General features: G+C 32.7%; 1 protein-coding gene across 4 annotated transcripts in view; it reads left to right on the top strand.

The window, feature by feature from the left end:
- LOC140040711 (TRAF3-interacting protein 1-like) overlaps positions 1 to 20,301 on the top strand; it is a 115,024-nt gene extending 94,723 nt beyond the window's left edge. For all 4 annotated transcript variants that reach the window (XM_072086846.1, XM_072086845.1, XM_072086843.1 and 1 more), the window contains 6 exons: positions 5,183 to 5,243; positions 9,402 to 9,482; positions 11,583 to 11,706; positions 12,334 to 12,435; positions 15,959 to 16,182; positions 17,775 to 20,301. In XM_072086846.1, coding sequence (XP_071942947.1) covers positions 5,183 to 5,243; positions 9,402 to 9,482; positions 11,583 to 11,706; positions 12,334 to 12,435; positions 15,959 to 16,182; positions 17,775 to 17,931 — 749 coding nt within the window. In that variant the 3' untranslated portion in view covers positions 17,932 to 20,301. The remainder of the gene's footprint in view (positions 1 to 5,182; positions 5,244 to 9,401; positions 9,483 to 11,582; positions 11,707 to 12,333; positions 12,436 to 15,958; positions 16,183 to 17,774) is intronic.
- The last annotated feature ends 176 nt before the right edge of the window (positions 20,302 to 20,477 follow it).

Raw genomic sequence — 20,477 nt, 5'->3', positions numbered from 1 at the left:
ACTCTGACATAGTTTCTGGGCCATCATTGCTCTTCAGACTTATGCATTTATTCGTATAGCCAAATACAACTTCTCTTCCATGAAGATTTGGTGCATATTTATTCTTTTTCCATTCACTTAGTAGAAAATTCTGTTAGTGTCATCTTATTGTCATCGCTTGACAGAAACGATTTCCAGTCTCGTGGCACTTTAGTATTGACTCCTTTAATTATATGGGATTTAGAAGAACCTCTTCTAGCCCTTTCAATTCCTTTGATTGATAGTGGGAGGTAGGTATCAGTTACAAAGTCCACACGTTTTACCTTAGGCAGCTGTCCAAATATACTCTCTGCCAGGTCTCCAAATGTATCAGGCAAAGCCATCTGTGCTTGCAGCAGAGCCATTCAGTGAACAATATATGTGGTTTCTCCAGCCGGCCTTTCTATTGTGTTCGATTCGCCTACCAATGCATGCATAAGCTTTGCCTTGTCTGTCTTCACTGGAACACCATCAGCTGTTGCAAGTGCCCATGGAACAGGGCCCAATGAGAAACTAAGCACCCTCTCCATACTAATGTCATGCTTCATTGCTAAAAGTACAAGCTGACCAAATACATTTCTTTCAGCTTTTACTTCTTTGGTCTTCTTTGACTGTCCCGAGATCTTACAGGATTTGGCAAGTTGTACAAATGTCTTTAGTTTACACTTCTTGATTGGATGATGAAAACTTACTGTGCCTTCAACAAGTCGTTGCATAACAAATTTGTCGTAAGCCTGTTTTCCAATATTATCAGCCTGGAGGAGATCATGTTCGATCTCATCTGATACTGGTGCACCTGATGACAGACAGTAGAGGACGTTCTTGTTTTCAACAACAAAAGGATTTACAAAATTATGAAATGCTGCTAGAACCTTGTAAGTATCTTGTTCACTGTTGATGATGTGTGAGGAGCCCTTGTGTGAAGTCGATTCCATGTTATCCATGTCTGCCATTTCCATTGTGGCTTGCTGGTAACCAGCCCTACTGTGTCTTGTCGTGCACTACCTATGATATGCCGAATAGTTCCTGCTGAATCCTATGATTCCACCATGGCACTTTGCGTGACGGTTGATAGTTTGTTCAATTGTGATGTCAACAGCATTTCTCGACATCGGAATTTGTGATCGTTTAACGCTGAAACCATTGTGTCGCAAGAGCTCCTCTGCTCCGGGATGTGTCTCTGGTATGTTTAGGAGAGACAGGAAATACACCATTGTATATCTAGCATAGTTTTGGTGGTCGTAGCTAAAAAACAGACTACACATTCTTTGTAGGCTAGCTAAATGCAAATCAAAATTGTTTTCTTAGTTGCTCTTTGAAATTGAAGGATAAGCCAAACTCGATCCATATAGTTAAGCCAGAACTGTGCAGTTTTACCAAGTTCTCCTAGGCCTAGGCTAGTCCACATTTTGCACCATGTACTGTACTAGGAGAGCAAATTGCTTGTAATACTTACTATGAATTAACTTTGTTGTTGAAAAAGCACAATTTTCTTCGCTAATTTAGCTCAATGTTATATAGACTAGACTGGTTTCATACAACTGATCAACTAGACTACTACACTGCTATCTGTGTGCTGATTGGTTTAAAGTTGAATGTCATGCATCAACTAATTTGTTTGATAGAAGTTTTTGTATTATTTTAATAATAATAATATTATTTTATTAGTTTAATCAAATAATGTCAGTACCAGTTAAATTATTGAATGGTAAAATGACATTCTGACATTTTTCTGATTGTTTATATAATCATTTCTAGTAATTACTTCAATTTTGTTAAGTTTTATGATTTTCGACGGCCATTTTGAAATGCGCCCTCTATATTGACTTTTCGGAATACAAACATATACAATGACCTGACCACACATTATTTCAATACAGAACAATTAAAAAACAAGTTAATTTTAGCATATAAATTACTGTTTTATCAATATATATAATATTTTATTAAATTTGGCGGCCATTTTGGAAAAAGCGCCCTCATCGGTTTACGCACCACTGCGCAATGTGCAGACAACCTGATTTGAAAACCTATATGGGGTTACGGTATGGGCCCACAGTCTATATTATTAATATAAATATACAGTACTGTATTATTACTACAGTAATTTACACCGGTTCACTCAATGGCAAAACGGTGATATAATTGGATATATACCAATTGTACGATTTGTAATCATCAAAAACATTTTAAACTAACCTAAAGTTTAAAATACAAAATCTTACCAGCAAAATAATAAGCAACATTAACTGAAGAGCAAGATGATAGCAGTTACCAATTCAAAATTCAAATGGAGACTTCCGTCGTTGGGCGAAGCGAAGTACAGTTTAGTGAATGGAATGTGACCTAGATTCTCCCATTGGAGTAATTAACGTCACTTGTAGTGGCTTAAACAATATAATTAATAGTTTTTATCTGAGGAGGGCTCTCTGTATTCTGGTTCCCTGGTTTAAAGAGTCCTTAGTTACAAATTCATGTAACTCAATCACCAACTACACGATGCTTCTATTTGAGTCGATGTCCAAGTGTTGGGATGACGTATGGAATCCAACCGAATGTGTAACTATCAGCCAATTATAATGTTTGACGTTCAGCTGACGTTGGATTAACAACTTGCAGATGAACATGCACCTATTTTTAATGAAAGCGTTCACACATTATAACGCAAAACGGACCACGGATTCTGTCGTATCAACGTTAAATAGTGACGTTGTATCAAGGACGGGTAAACCGACCTTTAATATTGTCAGATTTCAACCTAATTCCTATGTTATATCAACGTTAATATAGTGACGTTGTTTCGACGATGGCAGACCGTTGTATCAACGTTAAATAGTGACATTGTTTCGACGATTGTAGATTGAACTTAAATTTTCAGACTTCAATTAACGTTACTATAGTGACGGTGTATTGATAATGGTAGATCGATACTAAATTGTCAGACTTTCATTGTTGTATCAACGTTAAATGGTGACGTTGTTTTGACGATGGTAGATCGACCTTATTGTCAGTATTCAACCTGATTTCAACATTGTGTAAAACGTTATATAGTGACGTCGTATCAACAGTGGTAGACCGACACTAAATAGTGACGTTGTATCGACGATGGTAGATTGACATTAAAAGGGCAGCTTTCAACCGGATTTTAACGTTGTATCGACATTAATATAGTGACGTTGTTTCGACGATGGTAGATTGACCTCAAATTGTCAGGCTTCAACCTGATTTCAACGTTGTATCGACGTAAAATAGTGACGTAGTAATGACGATGGTAGAGCGATTTCAGATGGTCAGGCTTCAACCCGATTTCAACGTTGATACTACGTTATATAGTGACGTTGAATCAACAAAGGTAGATCGACCTTAAATGGTCAGACTTCAACCATATTTCAACGTTGTATCAACGGGGATATATGAACCTAGAAAAGTCAAACATCGCCATAATTACAACGTTGTATTAACGTTAAATATTGGAGTTGTATCGACAGGGGTAGATCAACATTGAATAGTCAGATTTCACCCTAATTACAACGTTTTATCAATGTTAAATAGTGACGTATCGACGGGGGTAGATCAACATTGAATAGTCAGATATCGCACCTAATTACAACATTTTATCAACGTTAAATATTTACGTTGTATCGATAGGAGTAGATCAACATTAAATAGTCAGATATCGCCCTTATTACAACGTTGTATCGACGTCAGATTGCTACATTGTATAGACGAAGGTTAATCGACCTAGCATTGTCGGACTTCAACCTGATTTCAACGTTGATACAACGTTAAAATGATGACGTTTAATCGACAGGGGTAGATTCAACGTCGGTCTGCCCGCTGGGTTTGTGAACTTTGTAAAAGTACAGATTTGAGACGATATGACTACTTATCGTTACAAAAAATAAACAACATGATGAGTTTATACATGAATCTATTTAGACACGCTAGGCCTATTATAGAAATATAAATAATTGATTATTATGCCTATAATGTAGTACTAGCAGTAACCCGTGCTCCGCACGGTCTTTTTCTGCCTTCATATGTTGTTATATACTTTGCATGGGCAAGTATAATAACAGCGCACTTTGATAAAAGTACTTTGACAAATTATTAAAATAAAAACAAATTGTATCACGAATAAAATTCGGAACTACTGTATTTACGGCCATTTGTTTGTTATACACTATTCCTTCACTTCAATATATGTAGGCTAAAAAATTAAAGAAATAGTACAGTGGATATGGAACTTTTGACTGGAAAATAAAAGACGCTAAAGAAAAATTGTGCTGTGTAAATTAGATGATGCGCGCAAACACATAACAAGAGTATAAAAATGCCAAACTATATTATTTTGGGTGTTATTTTGGGTGTTTTTCGTGGTGTATTAATTATTTGATATGTATATAGAGATAAAAAAAAGTGCACAAAAATCGAATGAAAAACACATTGCTACGGAAACATGAATTAAGTTTATTCATTTACATTTTATTTTTATTTCACTGGTTTTGCTTCGTACAAATTTGCCGTTCTTATATAGACTAATGGGTAGAGAGAAATAAAAAGGTGCCCCAGCTCAAACTACGCTAGTATCGGACTTGCGGTTTAAGAGGAGATAGAGGAACAAATTTTGGCTTAGTGCTATTACATTATAGATACATATATCTCAATACATCCAGTATTTCCAGAGATATAGCATGTTTGTATGAAAATAGTGGCCATTTTTTTATGCTAATTATGCAAATTGCTCAATGCTGACAGCCGTCCAGTAAAAAACTATAGAAAACATTGCAAGGTTATGGAAAAATAGGCATTTGGCTGCTCTTGAAATTCCTACTTTTAAGTATCAAATCCAACACATGCTACTCTACACTCACCAATTTTTAGTCCATTCCGATTACGTTACACAAAATGTTTAACTACTAATAATTCATAATAAATCATTATTTCTGAGGAAAGAAAAATAATTAAAGTCGAAATATTTCTTGTTTTTATTACAGATTCATTGTTTATTTAAATAATATTTTATGCGTGCAATATTGTACACTATTGTGGATAATTTTGTAATTGATAGTGTATGTATTAGAATTAGACAATAATATAATTAGAGTTTCTAGTTTATAGTTGAAAGGCACAAATCATTTACAATATGGCATTTATTTTGCAGATTATGACCACGATCAGAAAAGACAAGATGCTGATACACTTCCTCCACAAGTCAATGCAAGGTTGATAATTATCAGCATTTTTATGCATACATAATTACATTGAGTTTTGAAGATAAAACAATGGATATAAAATTACATGATATAATATTGTCATGATTTGGGTTACAATTGCACAGGTTTTGTAGGTTTTCTATTTTTAGGGTATATGCATTATCATGCAATACCTTTTTGATTTTGTCAGAATCTTTGTTTTTTTATTCATTTATTCTTTCCTTAACATTGTTTTTTCCATCAATGATCTTGAGATCTATTTCATCAAGCCACATGGCCAGGAATTGCTGTAAGCTTTTCTTGGTGTACAATAAAACATTATGAGGTCGCGCGATTTAATGAAATCACGTTTGTTATATCTTTACAACTAGCTATCAAAATTAAAGCACATTTGGTGCTCATAAATTTCAGATATTGCACCATGTAGAAATAAAATTATGTGCGTAGCGCATACAATATACATATGCACAACCGACCGACATAGGGAGCTGTAGATTGCACGCAACTAAAAATTGTGTAATTTTTAACACAATTTCTGTTTTACAATCTTTTTTAGCAATATCATCCTATAACTAACTTACTTACTTACAACTTTAAATCATGTTATATGAGCACTATACAAGTGTGAAGTCAAATAATTTTGAAAATGTTTGCGAAAATTTGTGATTTTTCTGGTCCTCAGAAATGAAAAAAAAATTAAGATACAGGGATTGTATTTTTTAATTACCTTTAGTTTACCTCTTATTTCTCTACGATTTTATTTTAAAAATACCTAGTCTACCTTATTTATTCAGTTCGCTGAATCTTATTTTTACCAACTGTAAGCAATATATTTGTAAAAATGTATGTTTTACAAGGGAAAATAGTATTTATCAAAACTTTTAGTTTACCATTACAATGTTGTAATTGAGTTGTGTACATATATTCAGCAATTAAAAACAATTTAAAGCATCCTAAAATTATTGTGCACGTATGTTTCAGCAAATTGGGAAAACATCTCTAACCTAAATTTGTTTAAATTGTCAATATTTAATTATCTAACTAAAGTTAATTAATCAATTCATTAAGTGTTAAAAATCACTTCCAAAAGTAGTGTACTGACATTCTATATCATTGAGTAAAAATTATAAAAGTTATGCATGATTTATTGAAATTTGCTCTTATGTAAATTTATATAGATTCAAGATTCAAGATTCTGACAAAATCAATCAATATATCTACAGTACATTTTTAAAAAACAATATATCTTATATATTTAAATCAAAGCATATAACCTTTGTCATAGTTGCAAATTAAATCTAGTTATTTATACGTTTTAGTGAGAATGGTGTAGCATATGAACACTAATGATTTTAAATTGAGTACACACCATTTTACAAGGCCTTGTACCTATATATTAAAACCTACAAGAAAGTAGTACGGCTTGAAGAGAGATCGGTAACGGTAAGCTGAAACCGCGTAGCTTGTTCCACATAAAATCTGTATCTATCTATATTAAAATAGAGCTGCTCGATGACCAGAAACCTCAGCCAGGACCTCAGCCCCCACATGGTTGAGGCTGAGGTAAGAAAATTTGAAATATAGGAAAAATAAGATTTAAGAAGAAGAATTTTATATGAGAAAATCTTGAAGTGCCGGATACAAGTCGAGCTGCAGTATTTAAAATAAGTTTTAGTTTATTAAGTTCTTTATTTGGTAGACCAAACAAAATGGCATTGTAGTAGTCTAACCGTGATGCTATTAGTGCATGGACAAGTTTAATAAGCGAGGAGTGGGTTAAGGATTTGCGAATTGATCTTATGTTACAAAGGTGGTAGGTAACAGATTTACTAATTTTTTTGATATGCAAATTCTTGGAGTGTTTTGATTGAAAAAATAAGATTTCTATTTTACATGGTTAAAACGGAGCAATCCTGAACATCAACAACACAAGCTTCGATAACCGACTTTGCCTTATTAAACTCTGCTGGATTGAAGCTGATGTACAGTTGCGTGTCATCTGCGTACGCATGATATAGAACACAATGTCTCCTAATGATATCACTCAAGGGCGAGACATAAACTAAAAACAAAACTGGACCCAGTATTGATCCTTGAGGAACACCGCATTTCAGGTCGATAGAGGTCGTTTTGACATTACCAATTTGGACCTGCTACTACCGAGAAGACAAATATGACTTGAACCAAGTCAGAGCAGATCCACGGATACCAATAGACAAGAGTCTTGCAATAAGAATGGAATGGAAAAGCTGCCGACAGGTCGAGGTACACAGACAAAACACAATTACCTTTATCAAGAGCAAAAATAATATCATTATGCACCTTAAGAATGGCTGACAAGAAAATGTATGAGATCTAAAGCAACGCACACACGTTTCCACGAAAGGTTGGATCGCGATACTACGAGAGGCTTTGTTTTGCTAGGCCTCCAATAAATGGGTGTTAAATAAACACCATTGTTACCAGTTATCAAAAGAGAACAATGCTTGTATAATAAACCACCTTTGATCGACGAATTCTACCCTTACAGTTTTGTACAAGTAGGCCTGCCTAGCCACAGGCCTGCGCTAAGAGCCTAGCGATTGTTGATATTTTGAATATTATTAAAATGTTTTGTTTCCATTTCATGGTACAACTTTATTAAAATCATTGATTTAAATATTGCGTAAAAATTAATTCTATGAACGAATCAGCCAACACTGCTAAAATAATACATTTGTTGAATAAAATCCAATAACTCATGACCCACATTATAGAGTGCACCAACTAGGAGCGAAAACAACATGTGGAACATCAGTGGTTGACCAAACATTGTTCTCACGTGATAAAAACAACACAAATCAAACATGTTGATACTTGTCTGGTGATACAAATTGAATGAAAAAAAGTTGTCCCACTTCACTAAGGTTCACCGGTCCGGACGTTGGACATAGGCCTAGTGGGAAATTTCAATTTTTTTAATAATATATCATCGAATTAAAACATAGCAATCGATTTGTTAATTCACAATGGCTGTATAATATTTTTATTGCATTGAAGGCAACATTCTGACGTATTTCACAGGTTTTATTTACGGTAGGCCTACTATCTAGTACCTACATACTGCATGCTAGATAGGTACTCTGTACGCACTCAAAGGCGTATGGTGCATGGTACTTCGTTGTTTTTTTTTAAAACAATCGCTGTGGGGCTAGCTAGGCTAAATAGAAATATTGGCCCTAACTGCATTTATTTTTGTTATGGGTTACGATGCAGTAATTTTTAGCTGTACTATGTACTACCATAGGTAACTGAAATAGACGTTTTATTGCAGGCCTACATTACAAATGAGTACATAGTACTTTTTCTGAAAATTTGGTACACTTAAACAAAAAATTTTGATATTAGATGTAATCAACTTTCTATTCATCGTAAACATGCATAAATATATCAAATGTTATTACATCTAAAAAAAGGACACCTTGTAAAATGGATCTGCCCTAGTATTCTTATACCATAACAAGTTGAACAACAATAAACTTTAAAGACCCATTCCCTACGTTTTTTAGATCTGATTTAAGGTCACAAACTACATGTAAAAATAAATACTATATGGTCCTATTCAGATAACTTTTTTCGTCTTTAAATCGTAAAAAAATTAGAAAAATAAGGCGATTCTAGTAATTTTAGTGACCTGCTATAAATCCCAACATGCATTGCTCGCGGATTGATATTTTTGTTTTTCTTCTGTAATTCATCCACTTTTCGATGAATTGTGAGGCCAAAATAAATAGAAGACTCCTTACAGCGAAAATACTGGGTCTCCCCTAATTTGTATTAACTGAGTTTGTCAAAAACAGGAAGATATTTAATGCAGCAACTATACAACGTCAGGCTAGGCATATAGCTCGTGTACGATGTTTGTACGTTACCGATGTTTACCAGCTAGGCTACAAAACTAAGCCTAGCTTAGCTAGGCCTAAAGACAGCCAACAAACGGACATTCACCGCGAGCTACTTAGATAGTGCATTGTTTCTCTCTTTTTATCATAATTTACCATAAAACGAACATTTAAGACAAGGAATGACCTGGTTTAATGTTTTTAGAGTAATATATATTCATTATTTTTACAAAACTTCAAATTGTAGTAAAGTATACTGTTAGAAATAATATTTTTATTTTCACAGTCGACAAATGAACAGGCCTAGCAGTGCCCGACCAGCTCCACCTAAAGTAAAGCAAGAAGCAGTACAAGACCCAAACATAAGGTAAATTTGCATTTTTATTTTACAAAATTAAACCAAATTGTATTTTACTTTAAGCCAGTTGACATTATACATACATGATCGTTCTTGTTTTCTTGGTTCTATCATTTTAATGCTGATATCTTGATCTATGCTTACACTAGACAAAATTTAAATTAAATTGCGTTTGTATTATAATTTAGACTCTCTCTCTCTCTCTACACTATCAAACTTTATGTGGCAAAAAATGTCACATGATGATGATGTCATATTACTACCGTATTTGTGTATATCACTACAATATTTGGGCTCATCACATTTTTTTGTCACATGAAGTTTGATAGTGTAAACAGAGCTTTACATTTTATCGGACCTTAAATTTGTACAAAAAAAGATGAAAAACATTATCAATGTGTACATAGTTTGTTCACAGATTTAACGATTGTTAAGTTGAACTCAGTCCCACTTTATTGATTTTACCCCTTTTCCTATAAAATCGTCATTAACTCAACGCAGCTTGCCGCAATTCAACGTCAACTGGAAAACATGATTTTTTATTTAATTATTTTTTTTATTTATTTGGTATAATACTCAAAATGCAACAAAATTTGAAAATCTTATGAGTTTACAAAAAGAACAACAATAATATATCTATACTAAAATGAACATATAAAAAATAAATAATTACATCTTACAAAAATATAATATTGCACAAATTTAAAATTATTGATTTTTATTTGATCTAATTATTAAAAATTCAGAAATATAATATATATATATTATATAGATTTAAATTATTTATTATTTTTAAAGTCCTCTTAAAAATTAAATTCAAAATGTCATTAATTCCAAGGATCAATACAATTACTGTATTATTATTTATTTATTTAAAAGTCTTGTTGCACAAAGAAGAGTTGAATTTCCATAACGGTTAGTCCTACATCTAGGTACACTGTAATTGATGAAGAAACGCAAAGTCCTCTCGGGCTTGATGTTCTCAGGTATCCACGAAGTGAAATGCCCAGATGTCACCAGACTGTTTCCAAATTTGGCATATACACTTAACCGTCTGTCTTGTAAGGATGTTACATTCAAGATTTCTAAAGTAGTTGTTATAGCCGATGATGATCTTAAAGGGTTTTTTTTAAACAAATTCCAACTTGTGCATTGCTGTTTAGTGATTGCTGAATGCCATAGAGGACTTAGCATACTCCAGTAAGAGCCTGATGTACGTTATATAGGTAAAGACAAGATCATCCCGAGGTGCACCATATCGTTTTAAAATATATAACATAAACAAACGACAAGAGGACTTGAATATCATTTCTTTAACTTGATAATCCCATTTCATGTTCTTTTGTAATAAGACACCCAGTAACTTAACAACAGGCTTTTCTTCTATAACATTGTCACCAATTGTTAACGGCACAAAATTGGTTCATTCCTCATAAAATGAACATGCATTACATTGCATTTAGCAGGGTTAGGTTGCATGTTATTCTCATCACACCAGGTCTGAAGTGCATCGAGATGACTCTGAAGAGAATGACTAACCTAAGTATCACCACCTTGAGGTATACGATTAATGAAATCATCCACAAACTTCCATCTCTCCAGGAAATGTGCTCTAACAGGTCATTTACCATCACCGTGAAAAGTATAGGCCAAGTAAACTTCCATTAAACCTAACACATTGTGACCTTCCAGCTAAAAAGCTACAAACGGTTGGGATCACAGATAGACAGATTTTGTATTTAATTAATTTGTCGATTACGGGTAGTGTGATTAATTCGGTCGAATGCCTTACTAAAATCAACTGTACAAATCGAGGCATACGTTCCTGGACAATCGGTACCTGACAGAATCCTGTTACATAGGTCAACCAAGTTATTTGTAGATGAGGGTCCAAATGGGGTTGAAAATCTTTAGATATCCACTCAGCAAAAATACTCTATAAAATACGACCAAATAAATGTGTAATGGATATCGGTCTGTATTCATCTGGGCTACAGGCTTTAGAGGTCTTAGGAATAGGCGTAATAGTAAAAACATGGGTGTTTAGGTGTCTTTGGGCAACATCAATACTGTATTTACATTTAATTGAAGTGAGAGCTTTCTTTTCAGGATTGGTAGTGGAAAGCAAGTAAATAATGTAATTGTTGACAATGGTGCCAATTCAGAGGATGATGATGATGATGATACCTTTCTTGTGGAAGAATCACAGCCACTTACCCAAGATAATCAACAGGTAAATTTGATAAACAATATTCACTTTTCTTTATATTAGGTTTGTCACTTTTTATACATACATTAATTTGTAATATTTTTAGTTTTTATTAGCAAATACTGAATCTATTATAGATTTGTGCAGCAATTTCATATTTAAATTTCCTATGAAGGTGATGGTCTATTACCCCTTTCGCATTGCCTAGCTCAGGCATGTGTAAACTCTCATCATTGTGAAAGAGTAAATGATTAATATTGAGTAGTGACATTTTCTACTTGTTTGTATAGGAATCCTATAGGCTTTGTGAATAAACGCAAGGAATTAAACCTCATTCGTTGGTTTTTCCTGCCTAATGCAATCCAATACTGGGATAGTTCTGTCTGGTAAAAATACACAAATTTCAATACTGTATTCACCCTGTTAGTTGCTTCCTCCTTTCCGATCCAAGAAAGTAACAAATTGTTAATTTAAGTACTCCTGGCTCTGTAGACTACACAAGTTTGGCTTTACACCTATAAATGACTGAGTTCATTTGGACTCTTATAAGGACATATTACTAGTCCTTTGTGAATTAGTTTGCATGATAGGCATGGAGGTACAGTATATTTTTTAATTCCATGGTTAAGTTATAATTCTATAACTTTTTAGGTGGGACCTAATGAAGTGGAAGATGATGGTCAGCATGGATCACTGGTCAAGAAGATAATGGAAACAAAGACAGAGTTGGAAAAGAATGATAAAAAAAAAGATGTAAGTTATAAATTTACATGAAACATTTAAGTAATTGCCAATTAATTATTTACAGACCCCACTACGCTAAAAAGATGGAAAATTTGCGCTAACCCCATAATCTGTTGGTAAAGATGTTGAGGGTAAGTTGAAAAACATACCCATATATACCTAGAATATTATGTCTCCACTGAGAATCATCCGTCAGAGTAACAATATTTTAATATATTTGAACTAATATTAAAGAAAATCTAACTGCTTTGTGCTTTTTTTCAAACATTTATTAAATGTTTAAGACTAATACAATTAGAAGAGATCTTAATTCATTCAATTTTTAATTAACCACAATTTTGATGAAATGAGACTTTTGTCCGAAGATACAGTACTTTAAAAAATCAATTAAAATAATTGGAATTTCTGACATTTGGAACATCGCTAATTCAGAAAGGTATAATTTAGATTGAGTTTTCATTTTTGTTATCTAATTTTAAGGTCACAAAACTGTATTTTAAATATTATATGAGCCTATTGCGGTAAAAATATGAAATATAAATTGATTCTAATAATTTAAGCGGCCCACTATAAATACTGCTTGTATTGCGTGCGGATTGATATTTTCATTTTTCTTCTGTTATTCACCAACTTTATAGAAAAATCATAACTTTTCAGCGTAAATGCTGTGTTTTCCCCAATTTGTATTAACAGATTCTGCCAAAAACAGAAAGACAATTAATGAAGCAACTAGACAATGTCAGGCTAGGCCTGACTAACGTACGTTGCTCGTTAGGCTAGGCCTAAAGACCATCATCGAGAGGACATTCGATTTGAGCTACTTAGTTAGTGCTTCTCTCTTTTTATCATAATTTACCATAAAACGTACATTTAAGACTGGTTTAATGTTTTATTTTAAGTAATTTAAGTAATGCATTATTTTTAATATGTATGTATGTCCCTTTTTAAACTCTTTTTCTAGTGATAGGAAATTCACCAAAATGTATGTAAATCAAAAGAATAATCAATGTTAGAATTACTATTTTCAATACCAATAGTTTTCATTATCGTTAAGTCATTGAAAATCAGTAAAATTCCAATCTTATATAACATCACAAAAAATCCTGTAGCATCACTATTTTATGGTAATCGTTCTGCTTCACAGCTGTCAAAGTAGGATTATTATTAAAGTTGCAAAAGTTTGTATTTATAGTAAACAATTTTTATTAAAAATGATTACCTGGTTAAAGGGCCTTTCACATCTGTTTCGGCATGGTTCCGGCACGGTGTCTCTATGTTTTCGATGCTGTAGATGTGTCCTGTTCATATATGTTCCGGTCCGGTATCCAGTGACGATGTCTTGCTTCCAGCGACCGGATGAGAATTAGATCTAAAAAACGTGGAGAATGGGACTTTAACATTCTCATTTTATAGGCAGTCAGTTTAATCAATTCATAAATAGCAAACAACTACACACTGTTGATTCCAGTACTTTGTAATGTATTCTGTGTTTTTCTTTATTTAAGAATCAAGTGTTTTTATATGCAACTCTACATTTTTAGTTTGTTTTCTATTTTATCATTGGATTGAACAACAACTAAATGTCCACGAAAGCCTAATCCTGCCACTTGAATATAACTATTTCGACATAGCAACAACAAAAAATAAAACAAAAAGTATATATGTCAAAATTTATATTCATGTGGCATGATGATTTTTAGGAATTTAAAAAACTTATATACTGCACTATCTGGCATGTAAAGAGAAATGTTACCAGGGTGATAATTTAATTTTTATTTATCCCAATACCAGACCGTTACGTAGATTCATAATATTACTCTAATTTCCAAAACAATGCTTGTTTTGCCAAGAAATCTTGCCAGCCTCAGAACTAAAATACTTTGCAAACTTGTTGCGTACTTCTATTGCGTCTTGTGACCCACGGTAACCTAATTTATCCAAATTGGAGATTCCTTCACAATTGTCTAAAATTGATTGTGTGCTTTCAAAGTGGGAGTTACAAGTAGGCATCCCCACAGGGGCTTGTTTTCTTTATGAAATTGGACACATGTTGCCTTTATAACATGATCAACATTGTTTGGAGACAAATTGATGACGCGGAAAAAAATCCTGGATTGTGCACACAGTTGACCAAAAGCATTTTCTGATATGCTTCTTCCTCGAGAATGCCTGTAATTGTAAATTCTCTTTTCGTCGGTGAAAGGGCCTCATCCTATTTGACTTCAATGGGAATGCCTCGTCTCCGAGTATTACATGTGGCATTGCACCTAATTCAGGAGCATCTGGTAAAGATGTGGGCCCTGGAAATTGAATTCTGCCATTATCGATTGCCTCTGCCAAGGAGCTTCTGGAGTATATCCCTCCATCACTCGCTGATCCAAAATTGCCTACATCAATATACGTAAACCAATAATCAGCATCTACCAATGCCAAAAGTACGATGAAAAAATGGCCCTTGTAACAGAAATAGTGAGACCCGCTATTGTTCGGAGCTGTAACATGAACATGCTTCCCATCAATCGTGCCCAATGCATTGGGGTAGTTCCATCGTATGTAGAAGTTCCTAGCAAACGCTCCCAATCGTCAGATGATGATGGCATTGCCATATATATCCCACTGAGTCTATTCCAGATGGCAATGCACACTTCCACCACTATCATTGATACACCCATTCTATAGTTATAATAAAATGATCCATATGAGTCGCCTGTAGCCAAAAACCTGTATAGAAAGATAAATAATAATAAGATTTATTATTATATCCAATGATCAATTTATTTATGCAATGGTTGTAAATATATGAATAGCATTCCAGTAAAAACAAATATTTTTCTTCATTCTCATTATTGTTAGTAATTATCGGTTAATTAAATAAAACTTAAAAAGTTATTTATTTTACCTTAAACAAATAGATAGACGTTCTCTGGGTGTAATTGCTTTTCTAAAACGAGTGTCTTGTTTTTTTAGATCAGCACTAATTAGGTCTAAAAGGGTTTCAAAGTGTTCCTCTGTCATTCTGTAATATTTGTAATATTCATCTTCCATAAATTGTAAATCATTATTTATAAGACACATATACTGGCCCATGTTTGCTCTTTTTTTGTTGCGAAAAGCAAAAAGTATACAGTAATTATAACCTAAGGAAAAAAAATTCACTTACTCAACAGTTGGACCTTTTTTTTTAAACACAATTAATGACCCCTTCAATCTCCTGTGAGGTTTGCTTATTTTTTGATCAGTAAAGCGTGACGATCCAGCGTGTCCAACCGCCGTACGCCAGAGCGGAACAGTAAACCTGATGCCGGGTGCGAACTTTATTAGAACCGGCGCTGGACTGGAACCGTGCCGGAACAGGTGTGAAAGACCCTTAAGTCATTCAAAATCTGTAATATTCCTTTAAAAAAACAATAGACATTTTGAACGTGACCAGTGTATAATAAAATTGTTGTAAAATCTGCAGTGATCCTTGTTGAGTCAATCAGTCAATATTCAGTAATTGTATAATTAGGTACTCTCTGTTTGAATTTTCCAGGATAAACCAATTGTGCTTGATGCAGCACGTAAAAAGGAACACCAGATGGTCGAACGAGAAGTTGAAAAATTGCGAGGGTTTATTCAAACACTAACACGTAGTGCTAATCCGCTTGGAAAAACTATGGATTATTTGCAAGAAGATATGGATAGTATGCAAAAAGAACTGGATAAATGGAAGAGAGAAAATAAAGAACATTCCTTAGCAATAAAACGAGAGCAAAAGTAAGTAAAGTGAGAAAGATAATATCAGAGTTTACAATGTTAAAACTAATTAAACTTTATTATTAAAATCATAAAGATGCATTATCTACATTTTTTGATTTTCTATTTTAAGGTCACCATTTGTATTTTTTTTTTGTAAAAATAAATCCTATATCATCAGTCTTTTGAAATAATTTTGTTAATCTTTAAAATGTGAAAAGTATTTTTTTTTAATGTTTTTCGTTTTCCATGCTTGAGTTACTCCCAAATTTGTCATTCCCCTTTCTTTCATTCATTTTGATGACAATATTGTGGTTGGAAATTATTCTATGCTATTTGAAACACCTGATTGTATTCTTGCAATTTGATTAATTAATTGCACATCGGTATGATGATGATGGGTTCTAATGCACAAGCAGCTTTTTAATATATTTTGAGAATTCTTGTCATGCTGATATATTTAGTTCGAAAATAAATCTGTAGTGCGCATTGTTGTTTTCTATTTTACTCCTTTATCCAAAGTTGCAGAAGTGCCTTTTTGAATGGCCTACAGTAGCTTCCAGGCTTAGACTTCGTCAATGATACTAATTGATTAAAACATAGAAGTGAGAAACTTTTCAGACACGAGAAGTCTCGTACAAATGCTTTATTCCACTCTGTCTTTATTTCATTTTCCACAGATGAGGTTGCGGTACATATTATGGACATGTTTCTTTACAATGAAATTAAATTTGTTTCTGTTTAATATAATTTTTATAATCGGATTGTATGCTTAATTATGTAGTCTGTATATAGCGATATTTTTATTGCTTTTTGACAATCTGCCAGAATGGTTTCCTGTTTTTTTTTATTGCTACCTATCATGTATACTTTTTTTTTCATGTTAATTATGTTTTCTGGAAAATGAATTGAATTAAATTTTAGAAAAATAGGTGTGTTATAAAACAAATAATAAATGTTTGTATTGAATGGAAAGAATATTTCCTTCAACTCATAAACATTCAACATATGTTATACGCCTTTTTCACAAAATGGAAGACATCTTCAATCGATGACAAACAATGCCGTGCAACAAAGCCTAACCAACAGAAATAACATTGCATTATCAGGGGATTTCAGGACACCATGTTTACTAAATAATCGAAACTCTTGAACATAGGATCGTATAAGAAAAAAAATTACTGTGTTGTTTTTTTATGGATTTTAAGCAATCACAATCACACAGTTATGTAGGCTAATCTTTTTACAGTTATTCTATTTTACAGTAACAATGTTGTCCATAGGACTGTTCGTTGAGGAGTTACGAATTTTTAAGTAACTTGTCCTCCGAAAATAGGCTGAAAACACTATGTTATTTCTGTTTTGCTTTTTTGCATGGCATTGTTTGTCATTGATCGAAGATGTCTTCTATTTCGTGAAAAAGGTGTATTGATTTGTATACTTTTAGAATTCCGATTTTAATAGATGGCCATTCAACAATAAACTTTCAAAAAAGTCACAGTATAGCTCAATTTCAATTTCTAGCAAAGAGTTTTTTGTCAGTGCATGTTGCATTTAGTAAACTCATCATGAAACCTAATTATTCGTAATTGTTTTAATCTTTTTAATTTTAGTGTAACGGAGGGTGAGTTAGAACCATTATATGCACAATTGTCAGAACTAGACCAGTCTATTGCGGATCAACTTGAACTGATAGGCGCTGTTAAGTCGAAAATTTTACGCAATGAAGAGAAAATGGCAAAAATGATGAACAGTGTCGTATTATCTTGAATCCAAAATATTTGACTTTGTTGAATACTGTATTTGGGAACTTGTTCATATTACAGTTAATGAATGATTTTCATTGGCTTTTACTAACAGTTGTCAAATTATTCAGTGGTTATAATACATTGTGATTATGTAATATATTCTGTAAAATCTATATTACATGCAAATAAATAAAAGCATTTTCTTCAAAATGTTCATACTTACAAATTGATTAAAATACTTGAAATTGTAATTTTTTTTCTCCCAAGGTACCAGTGCTATAGTGTATTATAGAGTGATATATTAATTATAATTGTACTGTATGAAATAATAATTATTATTCTTGTTTTTATTACATGCTGATTCAGACTAAAAAGGAGAATTGTACGTAAAAAAAATAATAATCCGTAGGCTAGAGAACTTTAATATATCTGTATACGGGACAAAAAGATACGTAAAACATGGGATTCATAAAATCCAGGTTGACCTTACAGTTAACCTCCAAATACATAGATCGTAGCTACAGTAAAAAGTCTGTTGTGTTTATCTACTTTACTTACAGCTAGGCCTAGACTAATCTAGGGCCTATATAGCTATAGATATGAGGCCTAGCTGTGAGGCCTATACTAGAACAAAATATGCAGGCTGTGCAGTGTTTAAATAAAGTATTATAAATAAAAAATAGTTCTTGTATTTTCTTTCAATAAAAACAGTCGCCCTTAATGTAAGAAAATAGCATACTATTTATGTAATAAAATACTAAAAATGATGACGTCATCTGTCATTTTATGCGTACATAAAATCCAGGGAACGTAAAATCAGGGTATGCAAGATTCTACTGTAAATGTACTAGATACTAAAATAATAAATGTTTCAATAAATGTTTAATACTTTAGGTGTTAGGTGTTATAAAAAAAACAATAAAAAAATAAAGATACATTTTAAACTGAATTAAATGTACCTTTCATTCAATTTCAATCAAAAGACAAGAATCTACTTAGTTAGAAGTTACATAAACAAAATAATTAATTGAATTCTGTGAAATTAAAATTCTATTTTTATCTCATAACAATTATTTTACCATCGCACTCATAAACATTAAAGGTCCCAATAAAAACATATAGTTTTAATAAAGTTAATTACTTCCATAGAAAAAAATCCTAAACAAAATAATGTTTTCACTTATAAAAAGACAAAATAAAAAGTAAAATTCAACCAAAAACCCATTGGTTTCCAGTCAATTTGACTATTTTTTCTTTAAATTACAGTTTTCTCAGGTAAATATATTTTTGTTTTCCATCCAAGTTTGGTAAAAGTGAATTCTAACTATTATATAAAATGGCATACCATTAGATACATAAACACATGTACAAATAAACTTATGTGTGGGTAGGCCCTAGATATATAAACGCACAATATACAAATAATCTTTATTACTGAAAGTTGCTTCTCAACGTTTGTATTATTAATAATTACAATAAATATAAACATCATAGTGGTGTATTGTTTACTATTTCAATCGACCATAACAGTTTTAACAAAGTATTAAATCGCAAATGTTACCAGTGTATTTAGTGGTATATTATTTTATGGAGGAAAAAATGTCCTCTATGATTATTTATAGGCCTATGAAACATGAAAAGGAATATTTTGTTACTAAGTTGATAAAGAATATATTTAAAAATTGTTTTCTCTTTGTACCCATCCTCTTCCCCATCCCTCAACTCTAATGTTACATAAAAAACACAAATTTGGTTTGTTTAAGTAAGTCCAAATTGGCCGAAAAATAATTGGGATGCTTTGTCAGTACAGGAGCCAAAAGGTCAGTCAATACTTTTTAACTACTGACTGGGTGTATTGCAATAATCTATGGGTCTTCTGAATACCAAGTCCTACAAATCCTATTATCAATTTATAACCAAGCCAAAGTGTTACTCGTGCGCGTGTCAGCAGTTGGCTCAGCCGATAGCTGTAGTGTGCGCCGGGCTTTAATCCATGCACCCACTAGGACGCAACGCAGGGACGTAGACGCAATGCAAACGAGTTGACCAATGACATGCGACAGTTCAAATAATTCATTGCTTTTGATTGGTCAAATCATGGAGTTATATTATAGCTTCTGCTTCATTTCTCTGAAATAGACTGTTAATGCTGTATTTTTAATGGGTTTGAAATGTTCATATAACTTAGTAATTACCTCATTATATACATCATTTGGATTGGCTATAGTTTCATAAATTCTAGATCTAGAAAACTCAGATGCATGGACGTTGTCGCGTTGCTAAATTATTGTTTTTTGGCAGAATCCGTTAATATGTAGGCCTATGATATAAACCTGTATGAAGTTAAACACAATTGATTCTAAAGATTATATGTGAGTTTTAATTAATTCATTTAATATGTACATTGTTGGTTGTCAAAAAATTAATAGTTTAGAAACATAAGCAACATGTATAAAGTTTTTGTTTTATTTATTTCATTTTTGCATTGAACAGTTCCAAAGATTTTTCCATGTATTATATTGGGATTAATTCATGTTATGTCAGAAAGTACAATGTCAGACTAATATG

The sequence above is a fragment of the Antedon mediterranea genome, chromosome 2 (assembly GCF_964355755.1).
Source record: "Antedon mediterranea chromosome 2, ecAntMedi1.1, whole genome shotgun sequence".
NCBI lineage: Eukaryota > Metazoa > Echinodermata > Crinoidea > Comatulida > Antedonidae > Antedon > Antedon mediterranea.
The sequence above is the reverse complement of the archived record's forward strand: the minus strand, read 5'-3'. Positions and strand labels throughout refer to the sequence as shown.